Here is a 25,583-nt window from a genome sequence, read left to right on the forward strand (position 1 = left end):
CTCAGCCTCCTGAGTAGCTGGGATTACAGGCATGCGCCACCATGCCCAGCTGATTTTTTGTATTTTTAGTAGAGACGGGGTTTCACCATGTTGACCAGGATGGTCTTGATCTCTTGACCTTGTGATCCACCCGCCTCGGCCTCCCAAAGTGCTGGGATTACAGGCGTGAGCCACCGCGCCCGGCAGTGGGCCCTTTTGTAAACCATACTTTGACATCTCCATTATTTCCCCAATGTCTGTTTTCACTACTTCAAAGGATAGGAGAAATTTGATGTTCAAATGTTTGTAAATGTAGGATTAAACAAACTTCTTCCCAGTCTTGAGTATATTAAAGTGAAGTATCAATTTAAGAGGGGGATATACTCAGATCTACAAGTTCTTTAAACACAGAATCCTTTTTACATGACCTTCCCCCGACAGGGAGACTCTGTCTCACCAAGTTAATGTTACAAAAAATTTACTGTGGAAAATACTGACTTACATGAACTGATTCAAGTTCAGACACTTAATGAAGATTTTAAGGCACAGGAAATGCCACTTAGGGAAAAAAACTGTCATGTCATATCCTAGTAAGAGGATGGTTTCGAGGGGTGTGATTTCAATGAAGGAGCATTTTAAGATATAATAATAATCATGTAATTCCTTTTGGCCCAGTAAATGGTTTCTCAATGACAAATATGACAGACATTATACCCAGATAGTTTGTGAATTAAAAAGATAAATCTGAATTTAATTTTTAGAATATCTCCAAGAACAAAACTGGGTGTTTTCTCTACATATATACAGGTAAATTCATCTAGGTGACATAGGTGGGTGAAAAAGCTGCTGGTGAATCCAAGGTAGTTTCTTTCTGACCAAATGTAGGAATATCGTTTTGCATATACATATGTAATTTCCCAGTCCCTCTTTCACTTTTTTTTGTACAAAACATTTTTTATAGTTTTATTCTGAAAATTGCATTCAAAGAAGCTCAACTGTTAAAATGAAACACTGAACTCCATGTTTATATAGCTTCATCTGGCAAGACTTGGAAAACATTTTAACATTATAATTGAGTTAAAATTTTTTTAATTAAAAGTATTTATGTTTCCTCTAAATCATTCTTGCTGACCTGTGTTCATTTATGTTTCTCAATCTTTCAAAAATCAATGTCCTCTTCTAACAAATAACAAAAATGTTACACTCTTTCTATAGTTGGTATTACACTACAATACTGAATATGCCTTTTAAAGCTATGCAGGTGCCCACCCTGGTTTACTCCCAAAAGAAATAATAATTAAACATTCAAATACAGTGTGGTAGATTATAGTCAATCTTTGTATGTAGACAAAATCTTAATCAAAGACTCATTACTATAATGACTCATTTTCACTATGGCAACCTTAACAAAGGTTGATATCTTGAACTAAAATGTCACTTACTGTTAGTTATCTTTATAGAGAATGCTATAGCTTTATATACTAAGGAGTTCAGAATATAATGTGTTTGCATTTATTCACCAGGGGTATGTATCTCAGGTAAAAAGTACTTGTTGTTTAAAGAACATAAGTCTTAGACAATCGTGGTGGGGTACTACCATGGCTAGCTATTCTTCCCCTTCCAATCTTTCCCTTCCCAAAATAACTTTATTGCTTACTGCAGTAAGTTCAGACAATATGTGCTCACTGTGACAATTCCAACAATTGGAAAATATTTTATAAAAAAGAAAATTAGGATAAAATCACTCTAGATCCTACCATTTGAATATAATGACTTAAAATAGTAATCAATCCCCAATTTGGGACATTTGTTTCCAATCTTTTCCTATCTTAAACAATAGAAAGAAACATTATTGTATATATATCATTGGGCACTGGTCTCACTATAATAAATTCCTAGACACAAAACTGCTAGGTCAAAGGATATATCCTTTTATAGTACATTTGACATAAATTACCAAACTTCCCTCTAGAAAGGTAGTAACTCTTTACAGCCTATGAAAGTGTGGTCTTTCTTGTGCTCACTGTAATAAAAACACACACGAGGGTAGAAACCACATAGAAGTGTGGCCCATAAAAGGAGAAAAAAGCTCAGTCAGGAGTTACAGAAAGCTGCACACCGATGAGGAAGAAAGGCAAAACCAACTAAGATCTATACTGTTTTGCAAAATAGAATAGAATCTCTATTTATATGTAGCTCCAGAAAGCTGTATGTATTCCCATCCAAGAGTAGAAAAGACTAGAATGGAAGAGGACAAAGACATGGACTTTTATCTATCTGTCTAAGTCAGAAACAACAGAAAAATACCTCTTTTGGATCACGTGACACCTTACCTGTCCTTTTCTTTAGTTTATTTCCCCCCTAAAGCATAACCAGAGGCTATAAAACGGAAGTCTGGCTGGATGCAGTCGAACTTTCACGTGGTTTGTTGAACCCACATAGTGTAATAATTTCAAAATGTGACTGTATTTATAAGGGCACGTGCACTCCAGTTCACATAGTCCCTAACATTTACTTTCTTACATTTCATTGTCCCACTAATTTAAGATGTCTGCCTAGCCAGCATTTGCATTTGCTACCTTTCATATAAAATAACCATTCAAATATCATAAAGTACTAGTTTGGTAGATCCTATCCTGTGTCACTTAATAAATGTTGATACTTAAGGCTAGTCTAGTCTTAAAGAGAGTATTCTTCCTAAACTCAGTATCAAAGGTAATCTTAAACAGCAAAGTGGGATGTAAAATTCCAACTGTTAATTGCTATCTGACTTAACTTAGGTATTTTATTTTCAGGAAACCATCACATTTATTACATTACAGGTATTTCTTTTTTTTTTTTTTCCACATCTGCAACATTTATTTTTTAAAAGAATGGATTTTGAGAGAAAACAATGTGGCACAGAAATATGGAATAGAAAATAAATACAAATGTAGGCTATTTCGCTAATTGTTTTATAACCACAACAAACTGGTACAGAGAATGCTCTGTACAAAACACAAAGGTTCAAACATCAAGGTGTTCCCTTAGCAAGGCTGAAAACTTCAGTCTCTGGTGTTTGGAATTTAGGCTACAGTCCTTGTTTTTGGATGGTTGACTGGGTGTGTGGCACAACAGTCCACCCTTTTCTTTTTTTTAATGAGATGGAGTCTCACTCTGTTGCCCAGGCTGGAGTACAATGGCCTGATCTCAGCTCACTGCAACCTCCACCTCCCAGGTTCAAGTGATTCTCCTGGCTCAGCCTCCCGAGGGGATCACAGGTGTGCACCACCACGTTCGGCTAGTTTTTGTATTTTTAGCAGAGATGGGGTTTCACCATGTTGGTGAGGCTAGTCTTGAACTCCTGACCTCAGGTGATCTGCCTGCCTCGGCCTCCCAAAGTGCTGGGGATTACAGACGTCAGCCACCATGCCTGGCCTTTCTTTTCTTTTTTTTTTTTTTAAAGATGGAGTCTCACTCTGTCAGTGAGGCTGGAGTACAGTGGCTCAATCTCGGCTCACTGCAACCTCTGCTGCCCTGGTTCAAGTGATTCTCCTGCCTTAGCCTCCTGAGTAGCTGGGATTACAGGCTTCTGCCACCATGCTTGGCTAATTATTTTTTTTTTGGATTTTTAGTAGAGATAGGGTTTCACCATCTTGGCCAGGCTGGTCTTGAGCTCCTGACCTCATGATCCACCTGCCTCGGCCTCCCAAAGTGTTGAGATTACAGGCATGAGCCACTGCACCCAGCCTACATTACAGATATTTGAAAACCCAAAATCCTTAGCCCTTTTAGCAACTGTTAATGTCCAGCAGCAACATACACAGTGGTTAACAGTATGGCTCCTAAGTTAGACTGCTGAGTTCAACACCTGGACTGATCAATTACTTGATGCGCCACCTCAGGTAAGCTAATCTCTCTGCCTCAGTTACCTCAACTATTGTAGTTTCTTCACAGGCTTGGTATGAAGATTAAATGTCATTACTTATGAAGCACTCAGACCAATACCTGGCACAAGGTATATATAATATATATTCAATAAATGTGTATATTGTATAATACATATAGTATATAGAAGATGCACAACAATAAAAAAAAGTCTTAAAATATAATACACAATATTTTCCCCTTATTGGCAGGAGATATGTTGCAAGACACCTCCCTGCCCTACTTGGTGCCTGAAATTGTGGATAGTACCAAACTCTATATATTATGGTTTTTAACATACATACATACCTATGATAAAGTTTAACTTATAAATTAGGCACAGGAAGAGATTAACAACAAGAACCCATAATAAATAGAATAACCATAACAATATACTGTAATAACAATCTGTGAATGTGGTCTCTCTCTCTCTCTCTTTCTTTCAAAATAGAAATGTGGTGTCTCTCTCTTTCTAGGCCATGCCTGGCCTAGAAAAATTTTTTAAAATAGTAAAATTACTATTTGTTTGGTACATTGTAATTTAAAACATTAGCAACATTGAGAATTGAAGTGTTTTGTTTCTTTGTAAAAACTTATCAAGGGTAGCCAGGTGTGGTGGCTCACCCCTGTAATCCCAGCACTTTGGGAGGCTGAGGCAGGTGGATCACCTGAAGTCAGGAGTTGGAGACCAGTCTGGTCAACATGGTGAAACCTCGTCTCTGCTAAAAACACAAAAAAATTAGCCCGGTGTGGTGGCAAGCACCTATAATTCTAGCTTACTCAAGAGGATGAGGCAGGAGAATTGCTTGAAACCAGGGGGTGGAGGTTACAGTGAGCCAAGATCATGCCACTGCACTCCAGCTTGGGTGACAGAGTGAAACTCTGTCTCAGAAAAAAACAAAAAAAAAACAAACAAATTTTATCAAGGTTAGTTTGAACAGTGGTTGCCTCCTTTTTGCCATTATATAACTTGGAATGCAGATTAAAATCTTTTGTATACTTTTAGCAAATTGTCGTGTTCCTTACTAAGTTCAGATCAGGTGCTGTAATTCAAGCTCCTGATGGCAAGGTGTATAATCACTTAGTTTCTTTGAAAACCTAAGACTCCATCAGCTGTGGTGTCTTGCGCCTATAATCCCAGCACTTTGGGAGGCCGAGGCAGGCAAATCACAAGGTTAGGAGTTTGAGACCAGCCTAGCCAATATGGTGAAACCCTGTTTCTACTAAAAATACAAAAATTAGCCAGGTGTGGTGGCGGGTGCCTGTTGTCTCAGCTACTTGAGAGGCTGAGACAGGAGAATCGCTTGAACCTGGGAGGCGGAAGTTGCAGTGAGCTGAGATTGCACCACTATACTCCAGCCTAGGTGACAGAGTGATGCTCCATTTCAAAAAACAAAAACAAAACAATACCCAAAAGAAAACCTAAGACTCTACGATACAGAAAAGAATAAAAATATAAAAGAATGAAAAGAGACAGCAGAAGACTTACATTGTATTGATGATTAGCAACAGGTTTGTAATTTGTTGTTACAACTTTGTCAAGTTGTTGTGATAGCCTCACAGGTTTGGAAGATTCTTCTATTTGCAATCTGAAAAAAATATAACACATTATTAACACTCTTGTTCAGCAGGGTGAAATATGAAGAGTTATTATTTCTGTAATTCCTCTTACTCAATGACAACTAATATATAAAAAGGTAACCTCAGAGGATATGCTAACCTTAATACTTTGAAAATGCACTGAATATATGACTATAATGCAGAAAATACACAAGCTAAATATACAAACTAACTCATTATAATGCCACAATGTACTTTTCATCACCTTATTGTATAGGCAATTCTTAACCACTAAAACCAAGAAACTAATCAGCCTTGAATTTCTGGGGGTTAAAAATCTCCATGTAAAAATAAATCACCTTAAATTACACGGTCTAAAATCAATCAAGTTATTAATTCAAAATGTCTACTCAGCTGATAAAAGATAAAGGTAAATAAAAAGACTATATCAATACTCAAGGTCTAGTGCTAGCAGCTAGTTTACTGGACAACATAGAGAACATAACCTCTACTGGCTAGAACTGCTCCAGAAAAACTACTGCAGGACACCATCTAAACTGATCCTGTCTCTATAAAAAAACTAAGAAAAAAAATTAACCAGTAGTTCTAGCTACACAGGAGGTGGCAGGATCACTTGAGCTTGGGAGGTTGAGGTCACAATGAGCTTTAATTATGCCACTGTATTCCAGCCTGGGCAACAGAGTGAGACCATGCCTCAGAAAATAAAATATAACTCAAAATACTGCTTTTGGAAATATATGCCACCATGTATAGTATATTATAAAACATAATAGTTGACCAGTACATGTATATTTAAGTAGCAATCTTAGGATATTTTATATTAAGTATAGCATGACTCATAACCATTTACTTATTTAAAAAATTAATTCATTTGATATATTAGCACAGTAAATTAAAAAACTATTTTAAGGAAGAAAAAGTACAGCTTTCTAAGGCAACTATTTTTAATGATGCAAAAGTTATCACTGTACCTTTTAGCCTCATCAGCAAGATATAAAAATATAAGAATGCAATATATTTAAGAAAATCGCCTCACATATGTAGCTAAATTACAATTGAAAAGTGTAAAACATAAGCATAACTGGACAAAAGCTTATGTTTATTATTTATAGATCCTCATTGAGAAACTACTCAAGAATTTATTTCAGTGAGAAGTAAAATGAATCCAATAGGAACCAGTGAGATGCAATGGTTACAGCAAATAAACTGAAAACCATGTTAGAAAATTGCTTTTAATAAAAACAAAAAGAAGGCAGTTTTTTTTTTTTTTTTAAACGGTGAAACTAACATGAAAGATGGGAAGGAACAGATCAGAACTGATGCATTTTAAGTTTGTTTTCAATGTTCTGCAATAACCATTTATTACTTTTATAACCAGAAGAATTTTTAAGTTTGTTTTCAATGTTCTGCAATAACCATTTATTACTTTTATAACCAGAAGAAGTACACATTCTTAAAAAGAGAAGAAATACTATAATTTCTTGGAGGGTTCACTTGAAAACCACAAAAATGCTGGCTATTTGAAAATGAAACGAGTTTAACATTACGTATTATTGTATTTGCATGAGGCTTTAACTTCTTTGGTCCAATAAAATAGAAACTAAAAATAATTTCCATTTTAAATTTCTTCAAAAGCAGAATTAAGCATAAAAGGTGTTTGTTTTTATAACATTCTTATTATTTAATTCCTTGGATGAAGATAATTCTCTTTTTATTTCTGCTTATTTTTAGGTATATAGCATCAAATTACTGAGAAGATTTAAGAAATTGCCTTTTCAATTTGAAATCTAAAAATACCATAGGCTGTGTTTTTACCATGATCCCAAAATTCAGTATACTCATTTCTGTATGGAAATGTAAATATTTAAATTATTCCAGTTATTTATAAATCCAAAGTTATCCTTTAAATACGTAAGATTATTTACTTTATAAAGTACAAAACGTTCTCTGGAAGTGTCCAGAAATTTACTGAATATGTAACTATAAATAATACTTACAATTATACTTCCTTTTTTATGTGCCACATAAGAGTTTCTATGAACATGGATTAAAATTTTCTTACTAAGACTGAGAAATCACTCACTAGAGTCTAGAAGGGAGATGTCCAATGCAAGGATGGATTTAGATTTACGACTCTTCAATGGCCTCTTACTATTCTTGGGGTGCAGCACAATTTCCTTCATATGACTTTAAGCCTCTTTGGGATCTAGTCCCTGCATAGCTCTCCAGGGACTAGAGGAGGCTGTGTCTCCTATTTTAATGATGCAAAAGTTATCACTGTACCTTTTAGCCTCATCAGCAAGATATAAAAATATAAGAATGTAATATATTTAAGAAAATCACCTCACATATGTAGCTAAATTACAATTGAAAAGTGTAAAACATAAGCATAACTGGACAAAAGCTTATGTTTATTATTTATAGATCCTCATTGAGAAACTACTCAAGAATTTATTTCAGTGAGAAGTAAAATGAATCCAATAGGAACCAGTGAGGTTCTCCAGCCTCTTACAGGCTGGAGACACAGCATTAAAGAACTGCTCTACTGGAAGACAAGCATTTAATACTATAATTAACTGCAGTACTGAAGATGAACAAGGGTGATGGAGGGATGGTAGGACAACTGACTGCATACTGGTAAGATTAATCCCAAGGTGTGCATTCTGAAGGTAAGCTGGAGCAGAACTGCTCATGCTTATAAGAGATAACGCGGGCTGGGCATGGTGGCTCACATCTGTAATCCCAGCACTTTGGGAGGTGGAGGCAGGCAGACTACTTGAGGTCAGAAGTCCAAGACCAGCTTGGGCAACATAGTGAAACCCTGTCTCTATTAACAAAAAAAATTAGCTGGGCATGGTGGTGCATGCCTGTAATCCCAGATACCTGGGAGGATGAGGCAAGAGAATCATTTGAACCCAAAGGTTTGAGGTTGCAGTGAACCAAGATCATGCCACTGCACTCTAGCCTGGGCAACAGAGCGAGACCCTGTGTATAAAGTAAAAAGTTCCTCTTCAAAGTTTCACTTCTTGTTAAGGAATAATAACAATAAATGTTAGAAATAATAGTTTGCTTTAAAGACTAACTAGATTCTTCGAAGACTTCTTGCTTTTTGCTAATAACTCTTTGTTAAGTCCTATCCTATGTAGTAGCTGTTAGACATGTTCACAGGCACAGTACATTCTATGTCCTTGTACTTTAACCAAGATATTTGTTCAGGACATGCTCACAGGCATGTCACGGCTCGCAGCCTATGCCTCTTCCTTATTTGGACTTCCTCATTTCCTTTGTTCTCCATTGCCTTTACCTATTTAGAAAAGTTTTAAGTTGTTGGCCAATCAGTTTTAGTTTAGATTGTGAGGTCTGGCTCTAATCAACAGAGATCAGACACAGCAGTAAGAACCCAAAGTGTTAAGGAATAAATATGCCTACCTTTTCTTTGTTCATTGTACTCTCATGGCAAGATGGCTAACATGAGCACCCACCCTTTCTGCAGAAAATAAAATGGCCTTGCTGAGAAAACTTTTTGTCTGAACGCTAACTTTTTCTTGCGGTACCTGGGAATATGCATTCTAACACTGTTTAAGAAAACAAAAAAGAGAGGTTAAGGCACAAAGATTAGGTGGAAATGATTCCTCCAAGGAAAGCTGTGTCAAAGCTACTAAGAGATAAACCTTCAGAGAGAGAAAAATGATTGAAGACAGATATAAGAATGTTTACAAAGTGTCACGAGAGATAAATATGTTAAGGTGGTTGGGGTTGGGGACTGGGTGGGAAACACAACTAAGTGTCAGGCTGTTTCTGAACACAGCTGTGTCCTAATCTTAGCCCCATCCTCCTCTAATGCAATCAGCTCTCAGGGGTTTGGCCTCTCTAAATGGTAATCTGTTATGTTGCCACTAAATCACATTCGCAGTTTCAGTCATCTCCACAATTTGATCTTATGAGACATTCAAGGAAGGAAGGCATGGACTAGCTCCTTCCTTCTGTATTAAATGATTGTTCCCATTACTTCGTAATTTGAAAATTCCTCAGGGTTTCGTTTGTTTAGTGAAGTGCTTCTTTATAAATGGAAGCTTATTCTTGTCACACTCTTACACCTGAATTTATTAGTAGCCACTACATCCTGACTGAGGTTCATGTATCATACTTTCCTTTCCATTTTAATTCAACAATTCTAAAAGCCAATTTCATCACTCATACAGTGTCATGTTGTTTTTATCCTCAAAGCATTTAACCTTTTACATAAAGTAAAACACTGACTTAAAAACAAAGAATTTAAAAAATGTAACTGTTCCATTACACATTTAAAAGGCAACCACAAGTGTTTTAATTAAAAGAGGACATCTTATGATTCAAAACTAAAAAGGTTAAAGTATAAACTGAAAATATAGCCATTTTTAAAGAACTAAATCTTAAAGTACTGTAACCCACTTTGAGTCGTTTAAAATAATTTAGGAAGGTTCTTCACTTAACACTAAATAATTCACTTAACATTATCTCATGAAGCGTCAAGAACAATTTGCAACTCTATTTCATCACTGAACAATGTACTAAATTAAATATTACTGACCTTGACATGCTTTCAAAGTCAAGGTAAGGTTTATCTAGGTTTGTTCAAAATAATATAATTTGGAAATATGTGCTTTTTAAAGCAGAATAACAAACTACATAGAGAGGTATTAGGCTGACCTGGGAGCAAGCTAAAAGGCTGCCCTGGCCGTTTTAAAAAATGAGTCTCTACTTTTTCAGAACATTTAAAAATACAGTGTTTCTTTGATCTTGGATGTAGAATGCCTGAAGAAGAGAGAAAAAAAAAAATACAGTTGTTGTTTTCAGGAAACAGAAATAAAAAAATAATGTCTGACCACTTAGATACAGCCAGGCAACATTTTACTTTGTTTTATAAATCATTAAAAACATAATTGGTGCTAATTCAGAATATAAATACATATTCTTCAAATGCCAGGACTAACCATGTCTTCTGGTATTCCCCATAGACATGCAGAAAGTGCTTGGAAACATACAGTACATTTATAAAATAATTGCTATGATAGTCATAAATCACACATAACTATCTGTCACAATGTAAGACTATTATTAAGTATCAAGTAACAAATTTAGTCAGGCTTGAACTAGTATTCATTCTAATGAAATAAAACTCTGTTTAACAAATCAGGCCGGGCATGGTGGCTCATGCCTGTAATCCCAGCACTTCGGGAGGCGGAGGTGGGAGGATCAGGAGGTCAGGAGATCAAGATCAGCCTGTCCAACATAGTGAAACCCTATCTCTATTAAAAAATACAAAAATTAGCCAGGCATGGTGGCACGCACCAGTAGTCCTAGCTACTGGGGATGCTGAAGCAGGAGAATCACTTGAACCCAGGAGGCTGAGGTTGCAGTGAGCTGAGATCTTGCCACTGCACTCCAGCCTGGGAAACAGAGTGAGACTCCATCTCAAAAAAGAAAAAATCTACAATTTTAATTTTAGGTAACCTAGAATGGTATTCTTGGAAATTCAAGATGGTGAAGTTTGAAAGTAGTCCCTAAATTATTTACCTGAGTTACAACATCAAAAACACTAAAATACTTGGGGAAAAAAATAAAATACAGGTAGCTAACAGAATAGCTTTTATTCAGGAAGCTTAATTTAATTTACTGTTTTTGTTGAGACAGAGACTCTCTCTGTCACCCAGGCTGGAGTGCAGTGCCGTGAACTCAACTCACTGCAACCTCTGTCTCCTGGGTTCAAGTGATTCTCGGGATTACAGGCATGCACCAGCACACCTAGCTAATCTTTTTTTTTCTTTCTTTTTGTGTGTATTTTTAGTAGAGACAGGGTTTTGTCATGTTGGCCAGGCTGGTCTTGAACTCCTGTCCTCAAGTGATCTGCCTGCCTCAGCCTCTCAAAGAGCTGGGATTACAGGTGTCAGCCACCATGCCTGGCCAAGAAGCTTAATTTTAAAGTGAATTTATACAGAGTAAAATCTAGGAAGGCAAGTAAGAAAAATATGGGCTGTTTCAAGTATTTTAAATCCTAAGATTAATGAAAAATCAGAGATTTTTAAACAAGGAAGTAATACAATTTGTGTTTTAAAAATATTCCTCTGGCTACTATTTGCAGAATAGAATAGGGCAAAAATGGACATGACCGTCTAGAAAAACTACTGTACCAATCCAGAAGAAAGATAGTATTCACTTGGAACAGGGTGACGGTAACGGAGTGGGACTCAAGTTAAACAAATGTAGGAAATATTTTGAAAATAAGATTCAATAGAAAGTGGTGACTAACTAATTAAGATAAAGGAGAAATAAAGGCATCAAGAATAACAGGGCTCAAACAATTTGATATAAACTTACTCCTTTAAGAATGGCCATAATTTAAAAAATAATAGATATTGTTATTATCTATTATTTTTTAAATTAAAGGATGTGGTTAAAAAAAAAAAAAAAAAAACATTTCTACACTGCTGGTGGGAATGTAGACTAGTACAGTCACTATGGAAAATAGTATGGAGATTCCTTAAAGAACTAAAAGTAGGTCTACCATTTGATTCAGCAATCTCACTACTGAGTATCTACCCAAAGGAAAATAAGTCATTATATGAAAAAGACACTTGCACACATATGTTTAGAGTAGCACAATTCACAACTGCAAAAATACGGAACCAGCTGAAATGCCTATCAATCAAAGAGTGGATAAAGAAAATGTGGTGTGTGTATATAACCATGGAATACTACTCAGCCGTAAAGGAACAAAATAATGACATTTGCAGCAACCTGGGTGGAGATGGAGATCATTATTCTAAGTGAAGTAACTCAAGAATGGAAAACCAAACATCGTATGTTCTCACTTGTAAGTGGGAGCTAAGCTATGGGGATGAAAATGCATTAAGAATGACACAATGGCCTTTGGGGGCGAGGTGGTGGGGGAGGTAGGAAAGTGGGAGTGAGGCGTAAAAGATTACACATTGGGTAGAGTGTACACTGTTTGGGTGATGGGTGCACCAAAATCTCAGAAATCACCACTAAATAAATTATCCATGTAAACAAACACTACCTGTTCCCCAAAAACCTACTAAAAAAATGTTTGTTTTTTTTTTTTTTAACATAACTAGACTTAGATTTTTGGCTTCTGGAACTATAACCTAAGCAGGGTAGACAGACTATATCACTGTAAAACTGTTTTGTATGGGATTCACCACATTTTACTAGAAAATTTGTAAATTACATGCTCCATTTTCAGATGTAGAAAAACTATTCCAGTTGAAAAGAGAAGAAAAATTACCACCTTCTATTTTGAATTCTTAATGTTTTATATAAAGATATCAGTTTTTCTTTATGCCTCACACTTACATTAAAATAGATACAAACATCTGACATAGAAAATTTCACTAGTAACTCATTTCACCAAACAAGAAATAACAAGCCTGGGTGTGGTGGCTCATACCTGTAATCCTAGCACTTTGGGAGGCTAAGGCAGGCAAACTACTTGAGGTCAGGAGCTTGAGACCAGCCTGGCCAACATGATGAAGCCCCGTCTCTACTAAAAATACAAAAAATTAGCCAGGCATGATGGCGCACATCTGTAATCCCAGCTACTGAGGAGGCTGATGCAGGAGAGTCGCTTGAACTGGGGAGGCGGAGGTTGCTGTGAACCAAGATTGTGCCACTGCACTCTTGGCCATGTAAAATTAAATAGCTTTGTTACCATTATAAGGAAACAGTCAAGATCAACTTCTTTAATTACTAATCTTTCTAGTATTACTATCTAAAGAATAAGTTTTAGCCATTTTCCCACCAAAAAAAAGAAAGCTCAAGGGCTACCTAGCACAGAAATAACAACTGTAACAAAATAAGACAAATAGGACTTTTTTTTTTTTTTGAGACGGAGCCTTGCTCTGTCATGCAGGCTGGAGTGCAATGGTGTGATCTTGGCTCACTGCAACTTCTGCCTCCCAGGTTCAAACAATTCTCTTGTAGCTGGGATTATAGGCGTGTGCCACCACACCTGGCTAATTTTTGTATCTTTAGTAGAGGTAGGGTTTTACCATGTTGGCTAGGCTGGTATCAAATTCCCGACCTCAGGTAATCCGCCCACCTCAACCTCCCAAAGGGCTGGGATTATAGGCGTAAGCCATTGTGTCTGGCCAAAAATAAGACATTTAAAGAACAGTTACTATGTGCTGGAAACTGTGGTAAGAATTTTTCCTATATCATCTCAGTATAATTTTTTCTTCATAGTAAGGAAAAACAAAACAAAATCGGATTTTTCTCTCTTCAATTTAGGGTTCCTGCGATTAATCATCCATCTATATGGTCCCATAAAAGGCCATATAACAGAATAAAATCTCTAATTAAAATCTCATGGAACTTAGTTCAAAGTAATTTCTCCTTGACAGTCATCAGCCTCCCTAAAACTAATACAATTCTATACACACACAGAAAGAGCATATTCTACTTTACAACACTGAAAAAAAGATTCCTAATAAGTCAATGTTACTAAGTCACTGGGACATAACCATGGTTCATAACTACCCTTGTCAAAATTACAGTTGGGCCATTGTATCTGCATGTTAGGCACTTGCAGATTTAACCAACTGTGGATAGAAAATATTTGTTTAAAAAAACAAAAATTGGCTGAGTGCAGTGGCTCATGCCTATAATCCCAGCACTTTGGGAGCCTGAGGTGGGCGGATCACTTGAGGTCGGGAGTTTGAGACCAGCCTGGACAATATGGTGAAACCGTGTCTCTACTAGAAATACAAAAATAAGCTGGGTGTGGTGGCAAGTGCCTGTAATCCCAGCTACTTGGGAGGCTGAGGCAGGAGAATTGCTTGAACCTGGGAGGTGGAGGTTGCAGTGAGCCAAGACCGTGCCACTGCACTCCAGCCTGGACAACACAGTGAGACTACGCCTCAAAAAACAACAATAAAACAATATGAATTAAAATAGATAAAAACATCTGATGTAGAAAGCTTCAAGAGTAACTCACTTCTCCGGACAAGAAATAATGATTGGCTGGGTATGGTGGCTCATGCCTGTAATCCCAGCACTTTGGGAGGCCAAGGCAGGGAGATCACTTGATGTCAGGAGCTCAAATCCAGCCTGGCCAACATGATGAAACCCTGTCTCTACTACANTGTAATCCCAGCACTTTGGAAGGCCAAGGCAGGTGGATCACAAGGTCAGTATATTGAGACCACCCTGGCCAACACAGTGAAACCCATCTCTACTACAAATGCAAAAAATTAGCCATGCATGATGTATAACCACTACTTACACAGTATTTACACTGTGTTGGGTATTGTAAGTAATCAAGAAATGATTTAACATATCGGTCCCCAACCTTTTTGGCATCAGGGACTGGTTTTATAGAAGGCAGTTTTTCTATTGACAGCATGGAAAAGGTGTGGTAGATGGTTTTGGGATGAAATTGTTCCATCCCAGATCATCAGACATTAGTTAGATTCCCATAAGGAACATGCAACCTAGATCTCTTGCATGTACATTTTACAATAGGGTTCAAGCTCCTTTGAGAATCTAACGCCACTGCTGATCAGACAGGAGGCGGAGCTCAGGCACTAATGCTTGCTTGCCCTCTGCTCACTCCTGCTGTGTGGCCTGGTTCCTAACATGCCATGGACCAGTATATGGCCCAGGTGTTGGAGACCCCTGATTTAAAGTATACAGAAAGATGCATGTAGGTTATATGTAAATACAACACCATTTTATATATGGGACTTGAGCATCTGAGAATTTTGGTATCTGAGGGGCTCCTTGAACCAATCCCCTGTGGATATTGAGAAACAACTGTACTTCATTATTATACTTTATGAGAATTTATGTACTATACTCAGAACTTAATTTGTAAATTATGTTGTATATTCTGAAAATATAAAATTCATGTAATAAAAAATAACAGTAGCATATACATCCTCCAAATATTTTAAAGGATGAACACTGGAAAGACCTAACAAAACAAAAAAATGCCAAACTCTCATTCTAAACTGCTGGCAGACTTGAGGAGAGAAATTTATAAGTTTTAGTCAATAAATCCTTCATTTAACTCATTTGTAAGTACAGCGTTTCTCACATAATAGCAACTCAATAAATATTCTTTAAGCAAATGAATAAATGATGCCTTTGTTAGACAATTAGATAGAAAAAGGCTGAGTCCCATATTACCAAATACCATAATTCTGCCTAATTTTATACATGTCGACAATTTTCATGCCTAAGCAAAAGGCCCTAATACTGCCTTGCTAATCTCATTATCAACAGAATTAAACAACTACAAAAACCATAAACAACAAATGTTTCCATGAGCAAGTGTCAATGTAAAAGTTATTTCATAACATAAATATATCACTTCAGCAGCATTCATCTATCTTTTGTGCATTTGATTACAATTTGTTATTTTTTAAAGGATAGGTTTTATAAAAGACTGTGTATTTTCCGAGGTCAGGAGTTCAAGACCAGACTGGCCAACATGGTGAAACCCCGTCTCTACTAAAAAATACAAAAATTAGCTGGGCATGGTGGCTCGTGCCTGTAATCCCAGCTACCTGGGAGGCTAAGGTAGGAGAATTGCTTGAACCAGGATCTGGGACCCGGGAGGCGGAGGGTGCAGTGAGCCGAGATCAGCCAGTGCACTCCAGCCTGGGCTACAGAGCGAGACTCTATCTTGAAAAAAAAAAAAAAAAGTGTGTATTTTCTAAACATTTGTATTTCATTTTTGAAAGGGGGAGATGGAGGCTGACATTTGCAGGGTGAAAGAAGAAAAAGTTTTCATGGCAAGAAGCAAGAAGAGCAGTAGAGTGCTGAGACTGTCCGTGAGTGAGAGCACACACACTTGGCCCAAAGTCAGGTAACAAAAAAAGGAAGTTCCAGCAGAAGGCGCAGCTTAGAAGAAGGCAGGCAGAAGGGTGGGAGAAAGGCCGGGTGAGGTAATAGTCAGGGTGAGGGCTGAACTGATTTACTAATATGAAAAGGTTCTGAAGAAGCCTAGCTTTAAAACAGTAGCTTTATAGGAAGTTTCAGTATTTTGGGAGTAAGACAATGCTTTTCAGCGGACTGCAATAGTATGTACATGTCAATCTATTAGAATGTGGATCTGAGTAGCAATGAGGAAATTTTAGGGCTTGAAATTATCAAGTAAATGTATTATATCCTTATCTGGCAGGGCTACTGAAGGAATTACAGATAGTAAATATTAAATTACTCAGATAAGTATCTCTTACAAATATTAATTATCTGCAAACTTCATGAAAACAGGGACCAGTAAGGCGCAGTGGCTCATGCCTGTAATCCCAGCACTTTGGTGGGATGCCACCACACCAGACTAATTTTTTGTAATTTTTCTTTTTTTGGGGGGGTATAAACAGGGTTTTGCTATGTTGCTCAGGCTGGTCTCAAACTCCTAAGCTTAAATGATCCGCCCACCTCAGCCTCCCAAAGTGCTGGGATTACAGGCATGAGCCACCATGCTTAGCCAAGAATTATAATTTTCTTTTCTTTACTTTTATTTTTTTGAGACGGAGTTTTGCTCTTGTCACCCAGGCTGGAGTGCAATGTCATGATCTCAGCTGACTGCAACCTCTGCTTCCCCGGTTCAAGCAATTCTCCTGCCTCAGCCTCCTGAATAGCTGGGATTACAGGTACCCACCATCATACCTGACTAATTTTTGTATTTTTAGTAGAGACAGGGTTTCACCATGTTGGCCAGGCTGGTCTTGAACTTCCGACCTCAGGTGATCTGCCCACGTTGGCCTCCCAAAGTGCTGGGATTACAGGTGTGAGCCTGTGCACCAGGCCGGTAATTATAATTTTCTGTGAAATCACTTAACAAACATTGCTAACTAATTCAATTTTTAAAATGGGCAACTCTCCCATACCAAACTAACCAAACAGAAAACCCTTTCAAAACCAGAAGACATACTCTAGCTATACCAGGCCACTAGCTGGCTGCCCTGATCTACATATATCTGTATTACAGGGGTTTTGTTTTAAACAAAGCAGCAGGAAAGAGTTATTACCAGAAGCAGCAAAGTCATGACACAAGTGGGAAATAACAACACTGGCAACGAGACTACAGTCTTATGAAAGGAACAGCAATTCCCTTCCCCTCCATCTCCATGCTCCCATCCTAAGGTGAATCCGTGAGTTGGTTGATGGGCTCTCCTAGACTGTTCTTAGGAGAGTGCATGGCAGTTGGTGTTCAGGCTAAGAATAAAAAAAACCTCCCTCTACATATCACAGAAATTGAATCATTTTTGGCATATAAAACCAGCATCTTCATAGGAGTTAACTTAATAGCTCCCTCTTAGTGAAATATTTAATACTGAGTTGATTTCTTCTATATGAGAATATAATTCAAATCCCTAATTAAGTCCCAGCAGAATTGTGACATGCCCATGACCATGATAAAGTTTGTAAGTGGCAGAGTGGGGGAAAAAATTCAAAATTCCCTGTTGAGTGTTTATCACCTGTATCATAATTGCATCTTAGATATAATGAGGGAATGCAGGCATCTTTTTAAGCTTATTAAATATATACTATTCCAATTTAAAATATTTATAGCTATTTTAAGAAAATATATAATGTCCATACTATGTCCATCACATGCCATAAAAATAAGGCAGCTTAAAGTTTTTGGGTAATTTCTTATATATCTGATTCAAATGTGTTCAGAAGGGGCCTATGCCCAGTAAAAGAATGATGATTCATTCCTTTGATTGGACTTTGTTTTCTTCAAGATTTCTGTTAGAAACAACAAGCACCCACAAGTTTTTGGTATGTGTTGAGTAAGGTCAAACAGATGATGAACTAATGGAGATTTTTTTTGTATGTGTCTTGTTTTTATTTTTAAAAATTACTGCCTAATTTCTATTTTTCAAGTAAACACTATAAGACTGCCAATCTACTGCCTAATTTTCACTTCTCTAGAAGAGTATACCACCAGCATTCCAGAGAGTTGCTATATTACCTGTTAGCTAGACAACACAAGATCTCTAATAACCAGCCCAAAATATAAATATCTTACCTTATGATCAGAATATTTCTACTATCTTACACAGTTTCCTTATCTCTTAGATTCTTTCCTTTTGAAATCTTTTTATCACCTTGAACTTGAAGGTATGTTCAGTGCATACCTTTGCCCTAAGCAGTGGCATTACTTCTAAGTCACCAGCACTCTGGTTGCAAGCCAGCATACAGACGCCCAAACTGGGGAGGGACAGGGGAGGCAGGCAGCTCACCTAACAACTGCTTCTCAAGAATCTGCGAGCAACAAGATACCTAAGACTGCGCTGCCTGAAGATTTTGTCCAAATAATTATACATTTTGATTACTTTCCATTTATTCACTGTAATATATTTTTTTCTTTAGTACAAGTCAGGGATGATTTATCATGCTGTTTCATGAAAGCAAACTGCTTTTCATCTTAGAAAGTTTGGATTCCAAAATAAATGTGTGTGTGACAGGGAAAGGGAAGGAGGAGTAGGAAGAGGGAGGGGAAGCAGAAGGAGGGACAGCATGTGACGGAAGAAACTCTTTACTGCTAATGTTTTTCCTGTTTACCAAGCACTCTAGATTCTATTTTAGTACAGGCATAAAGCAGAAATATATAAGGGGAAAAAACATTGAGCTGATCAGGGACCATTTATTACTCCTGAATACATGACCAAGTGGCTACTCTTTCCATGCTAAAAATAAAATCAGCTTAAACTCCAATGAGTTTCATTCTTTAAAAACTTTTCAAACTCCAACTCCAAATAAAATGCCTAAATAATATGACATGGTTCCCAGGGGTGGGGATAAAAGCTTTTCTATCAGAAGAACCAGTAATATGTATAACTCAATATTAAAGAGAGCAAAAATGAAGTATCTTTTGTTTTCAGATCCATGCCAGTAATTTTGCATTAAAAATCAGAGACTAAAGCAAACTTATGGCATATAGAATAGCCTATAGCCTTAAATAATACTTAGAGTAAAAGAATGTACCATGGTATGGCAGGTCTGAAACCAGTCTCTGGTTTTAAGCTCCAGTTTCATCCCTTGGTGTGACCTTGGTCAACTTAGTTAACTTCTTTAATCCTTTGGTGCTCTCATGGAAAACAATGAGGATTATAACAGAAATAAGTGAGATAATCTTTATAAAACACTTAGTAAATAGCCTGTTCCATAGTATGTATTCAGTACATTTTAGCTATTGTTGTACATCTTATTATCACTCCGGTACTCACATTGAAGAGAAATGTATGGGAGTTATTTGAATAAGCATCAACTTTTAATATCTATTTAGTTTACATATTGGATTTTAGAACCAAATCAATTCCTCATATGACTTTCAACCATTAGTGATGGGAATGTGTGTGTCTGAATTTAACAAAAGCAGAAAAAATCATTTCACTGGAACATCTCCTGAAATTATACAGATTACTCATGATAACCATTTTTTAAACTAGTTTCAAAAATTATTTTTCTCAATATTCCTCATATTAAAATATGACTCAAGGAGGTTATATCATTTTCTTCACAGGAGACAGGGACACTTTCAGACAAACTGCATAGTGGGTACAAATGAATAAAAAGCAACTGTTTTATTTCTCTCTTGCTCTTTATCATAGTTATCTATTTTACTTAGATTAGTGTCCCCATTTTTCACTTCCTTGACCCTTTTGGTTGATCTTCTATACTGTTCTAGATTATTTCATATGCATTATTTTACCTCAACAGCCAAATAGGCTAATGCTTTTAGGGAACACTAAATAATAACATTTAGGCACCTTTCCTCCCATAATGCCAAAACATTAGATTTTTATACTCCATACTTATCTACACTGAGCCTCATAAACTTATGTGTCTGGGGCAGGGAGGAGTCAATTTAGAGAGCACCTTGCAATCTTCTTGACACCATCATTTCACTATACATAACTCAGGAGATTTCAGATTATTTTCATAAACATGAAGTGGGTTTTGCCTAAGTATTAATTCTTGGGCCTCCTACTGCTTAAACTCTCCCATGTAGATAAGTAATTCACCTCTACCTTTTGCTTCTTTGCCAACTCCCCATCTACAATAAGCGTCCACAGAGTCCCATGATGGTATGTATGACTCAAAGGAATGACCAGTATAAGGGAACTGCAGGCCATAGACAGTGGGCCAGTTCAGGGTGATGTATTTGAGATTGCCAAGCCCTTGAATATTCTCAAGTCACATCATACACATTTTGATTAGAAATACTTGGGAAATAATTTTTTTTCTCTAGAAAACAATTAAATGCAATCTAGATAGTGGCATCAGGCACAAGACTACTATAGCAAGACTTCCTTTCAATCCCTGTTTTCTATTTTTGTAATTAGTTTTTGCACTTTTTGTGGTAAATAGTAAAGTCTTACAGCAAAGGCTAACATAGAAAATAAAGCATATGGCTGGGCACGGTGGCTCATGCCTGTAAATCCAGCACTTTGGGAAGCTGAAGCGGGCAGATCACCTGAGGTCAGGAGTTCAAGACCAGCCTGGTCAACACAGTGAAACCCCGTCTCTACTAAAATTACAAAAAAAAAAAAAAAATTAGCCAGGCAAGATAGTGGATGCCTCCAATCCCAGCTACTTGGGAGGCTGAGGCATGAGAATCACTTGAACCTGGGAGGCGGAGGTTGCAATGAGCTGAAATTGAGCCATTGCACTGCAGCCTGGGCAATAGAGTGGGACCACATCTCAGAAAAAAAGAAAAGAAAGTATATGGACATAATTTCAAATTTTACTTCACAAAATCTCCATTTAATTTGCTCATTTTCTTAGCATTTTAAACTGCTAATCAAACATTAGAAGTAAAAATAAAGATAGGTGCCTTCCCCTCCTCCTTAAGAAGTCAAGAAGAAAACTCAAGTTAAGCCTATACTGTGCCAAAATGATGAACTACAATGCATTACTTGCCAGATAATGAAACAGCTTTTCCTTTTCATTAAGAATTAAAATGTATTCATTAATTTAAGGTTGAAGTTTCATTTTGAGAATTTAGTCTTACAAATTTAAAATAATTTTTAAATAAAATTGTTTAAAAAATAAAGGAGAAACTGCTGGAAATTACCAGTAATATAATAAAATTAATTCAGTTTCATAACAGAAACACTAATGTTTATGAGTTTACCATATTGACAAAGTGCTGACAATAATTATTACTCCAAGATTTTCTATTTTCACAATTTTGTCAGTTCATGTTATTCGCCATCTCAATAAACATTCAACTAAGACCATCTTTTTTGTAAACTGCCCAAAGTACATAATTACTAACTGATGTACAGGCTTATGGTCTGGAACAGTTTGATAAGGATTTATCCAACTCTGACATTAAGTTACCTGGCCAATATACAAATTTTTCTTTTATACTGAATCCATGGATAGATTTATTAAGAACTTAATATATCATTTTACAACTTTAACAAAATATTTTTGTTATTAGTAGGAAAAAGTTATAAAAATATTTAAGGTAGTTTTTTTCTAAATCTATAAAATATCTGATTCCAAACGGATTTTGTTAAAAAGCTAGTCTTAGTACAAAGGCAATTAAACTTAGCATACAGGAAAAAGATTTGCAAACAAGATGCTTGTGAAAATAGTTGATGGTTTACAAATCTGGACTCTGCATATTATTTTATGTGCATCACTAGCTCTATTTACACACAGCTTTATATTTCAGTCACTTATTTTTATAGCCTATAACAACTACACAACGTAACGGATATCAGGCTATTCTTCACATAGCTCTGGTTAGTCACAGAATGACCATTATTATAGGACCAAAACAAATGTATAAAAATGTTTCTGCATCATCAACATGCATGGATGGTAAAAATTATAATACAGGCTATTAAAGCCATGATGCATGTTCAAGAAGTCATGGACAAAATCTGTTTTATTTTTCTAAGCTGTTAATACGATGATCTGGGTTGCTTATATCCACCTTTGCAAATGTTGCTTTGGTAGACATCTTTATAGTGGGAGATGATGAGGTTGAGCCATCAGTAAGAAAGCATAAACTCCTACATTATTCTTTTCCAGCTGTGGCAATGGTTTTGTTTTTCATTTTTGTTTTTGAGACAGAGACTCGCTCTGTTGCCCAGGCTGGAGTGCAGCAGCATGATCTTGGTGCACTGCAACCTTGGCTTCCTGTGCTCAAGTGATCCTACCACCTCAGGCTCCTGGGTATCTGGGACTATAGGTGCACCCCACCACACCCAGCTGACTTTTCTATATTTTGTAGAGATGGAGTTTGCCATGTTGCCCAGGCTGGTCTCAAGCTCCCAGGCTCAAGGAATACTCCTGCCTTGGCCTCCCAAAGTGCTGGGATTATAGGTGTATGCCACCATGTCAAGCCAGTAATTGTTTTATACTAAGTTGTTTTCTCCTTTTTACTCTATGACTGACTAAAGGTTCATTCACAGTGTTGCTAGCTGAAGGTAAGGGCAAAATCTGTGTCCATGGAACAGTGTATGGTGATATGTTCAAGTGGCAACTGAACCTACAGCCTTGGTTTCCTAGTAATATCCATCCAACAACTGAGTTAGGCAGAAACAAACGAAACAACATACATATCTGAATGAACCCATGCCCATGTTTCTTCTGGTTCAATATTTGGAGCCAAGAAATTAACAAGGATTTGAGCTTGCTATGTTTTTATACAGATCAAAATGAGAATACAGATGTTTAAAAGGAAGTGCATTTCTGTGGATTTAATTCATTCTTATTTACATTTTTTTTTATATTGCAGAGATGGGGTCTCACTGTGCTGCCCAGGCTAGAGTGCAGTGGCTTTTGACAGGCACAATCACAGCATATTACAGCCTCAAACTTCTGAGCTCAGGCCTTGGCATCTGGAGTAGCTGGGACTATAGCATGTGCCACTGTACCCAGCTCTGTGGATTTAATGCATACACAGGTAGAGCTTAAAATATGGAGTATGTTTCATAAAAGCAGTTCAGCTATACAATGAACTTGGTAGTTTAAAGTGAGCCTTTACAAATTTTATAACAGATGGTAAAGTGATAATCTTTACATCATTTAAGATTACATCAGATTCTTGAAACTGTAAACACTATAACCGTGAACAGGCTACACTATCTTCTCCAAATAACATCTCTCAAATAAAATATATTTTCTGCAAAGTACACACTTACACTATGTGAAATCTGTGAAGAAGACACATGTAAAAAGTAAAAATAAATTTATGTAACTGTTAGTAGTGACTAAAGGAATTTATGGTTGGTGTGTAGAAGGGAATGAGGTAATATAGTTTAAGAAGGTTGACCTAACAGAAATTGCACAACAAAGACTGGAAAAATTACTTTAATGAGATGCATTTTTCTTTTTTTTTTTTTTTTTTCTGAGACAGGGTCTTGCTCATCACCAAGGCTGGAATTCAGTGGTGCACCCATAGCTCACTGCAGCCTCAATCTCCTGGGCTCAAGTGATCCTCCTGCCACAGCCTCCTGAGTAGCTGGGAATACAGGCACATGCCACTACACTCAACTAATTTAAAAAAATTTTTATTTTTAGTGAAGACAAGGTCTCAATGTGTTAACCAGGCTGGTCTTGAATTCCTGGGCTCAAGTGATTCTCCTGTCTCAGCCTCCCAAAGTGCTGGAATTACAGGCGTGAGCAACCATGCTCAGCTAAGAAGTATTTTCAATTTTCACATTATACTAAAATTTGGAGGCTTATAACAAGAATTATTTGAAGTTATTTAAAGCTAAGCACCAAAGATTATTAAGCAATCTTAATTTCTAACCCTCTGATCATCAATTTCTTTAATTCCTAAAAATGTTTAGATTAGAAATTAAATAAGCTGCTTATGATGATGGAAGCCATGTTTCTCTAGGCAGCTACTTTGACATATATAAGTATGAATCATTTTTTCAAATTAAAATTTCTGTGATCCTATTACTATGTGATGAGTACCAACAGAATACAACAGTGGGATCAAACAGCTTCTACTCATCAAATTTAAAAATACTATTCTGCAAAATTTCTGTTGCCTCTGGGTAGAAATCAGAATTATTAGCTGCATATCATGTCAAATTGCAGGAAGCTATCCAGGCTTCCTGGACAAGCTAACCAAGACAATGTTGCTATGGTGACTAAGTAAATATAGCAAATGGCTACTTCATTAGTGACTCCATGAAACTTTAAATGCTAGAAAAATAGATGGGAAATATCTGGCAGTATGTGGCTACCAATGTGGGCTGGGATTCAGAGAACAATTCTTAAAAGAGAAGGTAGTTTTTAATACACCGTTTGAAAATTAAGAAGAGGGATTCTTACGCTAACTAGGGCCAAATCAAGCCAGAAAATAAATGAGAGAAAGAGTAGTCAATCTTTCAAGGAAGAGACCTTCATTTAGGACCAGCTCTGGTACAGATATTAAAGAGTGAAAACCATTGAGAGTATGATTCAGGACTGCAAAACAGGAAAGGAGGATTCCCTATTGATTCATTGCTCTGTGGACCTGGTTTCAGGCCAGATGGTCTCTCTCTCTCCATTAAGAGGATGAACAGGAGTGAGAGAATTTCTGTACATGTTTCAACTTCGAAGAATTTAAATTCAAAAATGAAAATAAAAGCTCAATATTAACTTATGTGATACAATGACAAACCATTAATACTAGAATTGAACTTATCCTGAAGAAGCAAAGTTATCTAGCATTCTACATACTTCTATTCCAATCTTACAAAACACAAAAGCTGCAAACTAAAAAAACCCAAATCTAAACACTTTTGTCTTATCCTTATGAATTTACATTGTCACTAAGAACTTTCAGCTGACACCTTAAAGGAACTAAAAAATATTCTTATATTTCAGTAGATGGTAGAGGCATGTGATCTTTTGATGCTGCAATGCCACATAAATAAAAATCTTAGTTCAAAGTAAAGTTATAATTACATGACATGTAGCTACTTATGCATAACATATCATTATGAACAATTATACCTAAAAATGGACAGTACTGTATATGACAGAATATGTTAGGATGAATTTTTTAAAAATGGACAATATATTAGCAGTACGAGTCCTAGACTTTTCACAAAACTACCAGACTATTAAAAAAAAAAGATGGG

The 25,583-nt window shown here is 36.6% G+C and overlaps 1 protein-coding gene across 1 annotated transcript in view; it reads right to left on the reverse strand.

Annotated features, from left to right (window-relative positions):
- The window catches only part of GTF2F2 (general transcription factor IIF subunit 2), a 153,512-nt gene that overhangs the window by 24,339 nt on the left and 103,590 nt on the right, over positions 1–25,583 (reverse strand). The window contains exon 6 of the mRNA XM_017536006.2: positions 5,375–5,474. Within this exon, the coding sequence (XP_017391495.1) occupies positions 5,375–5,474 (100 nt within the window). The remainder of the gene's footprint in view (positions 1–5,374; positions 5,475–25,583) is intronic.

The sequence above is a fragment of the Cebus imitator genome, unplaced genomic scaffold, assembly GCF_001604975.1.
Source record: "Cebus imitator isolate Cc_AM_T3 unplaced genomic scaffold, Cebus_imitator-1.0 Scaffold94, whole genome shotgun sequence".
In the NCBI taxonomy this organism is placed as follows: Eukaryota; Metazoa; Chordata; class Mammalia; order Primates; family Cebidae; genus Cebus; species Cebus imitator.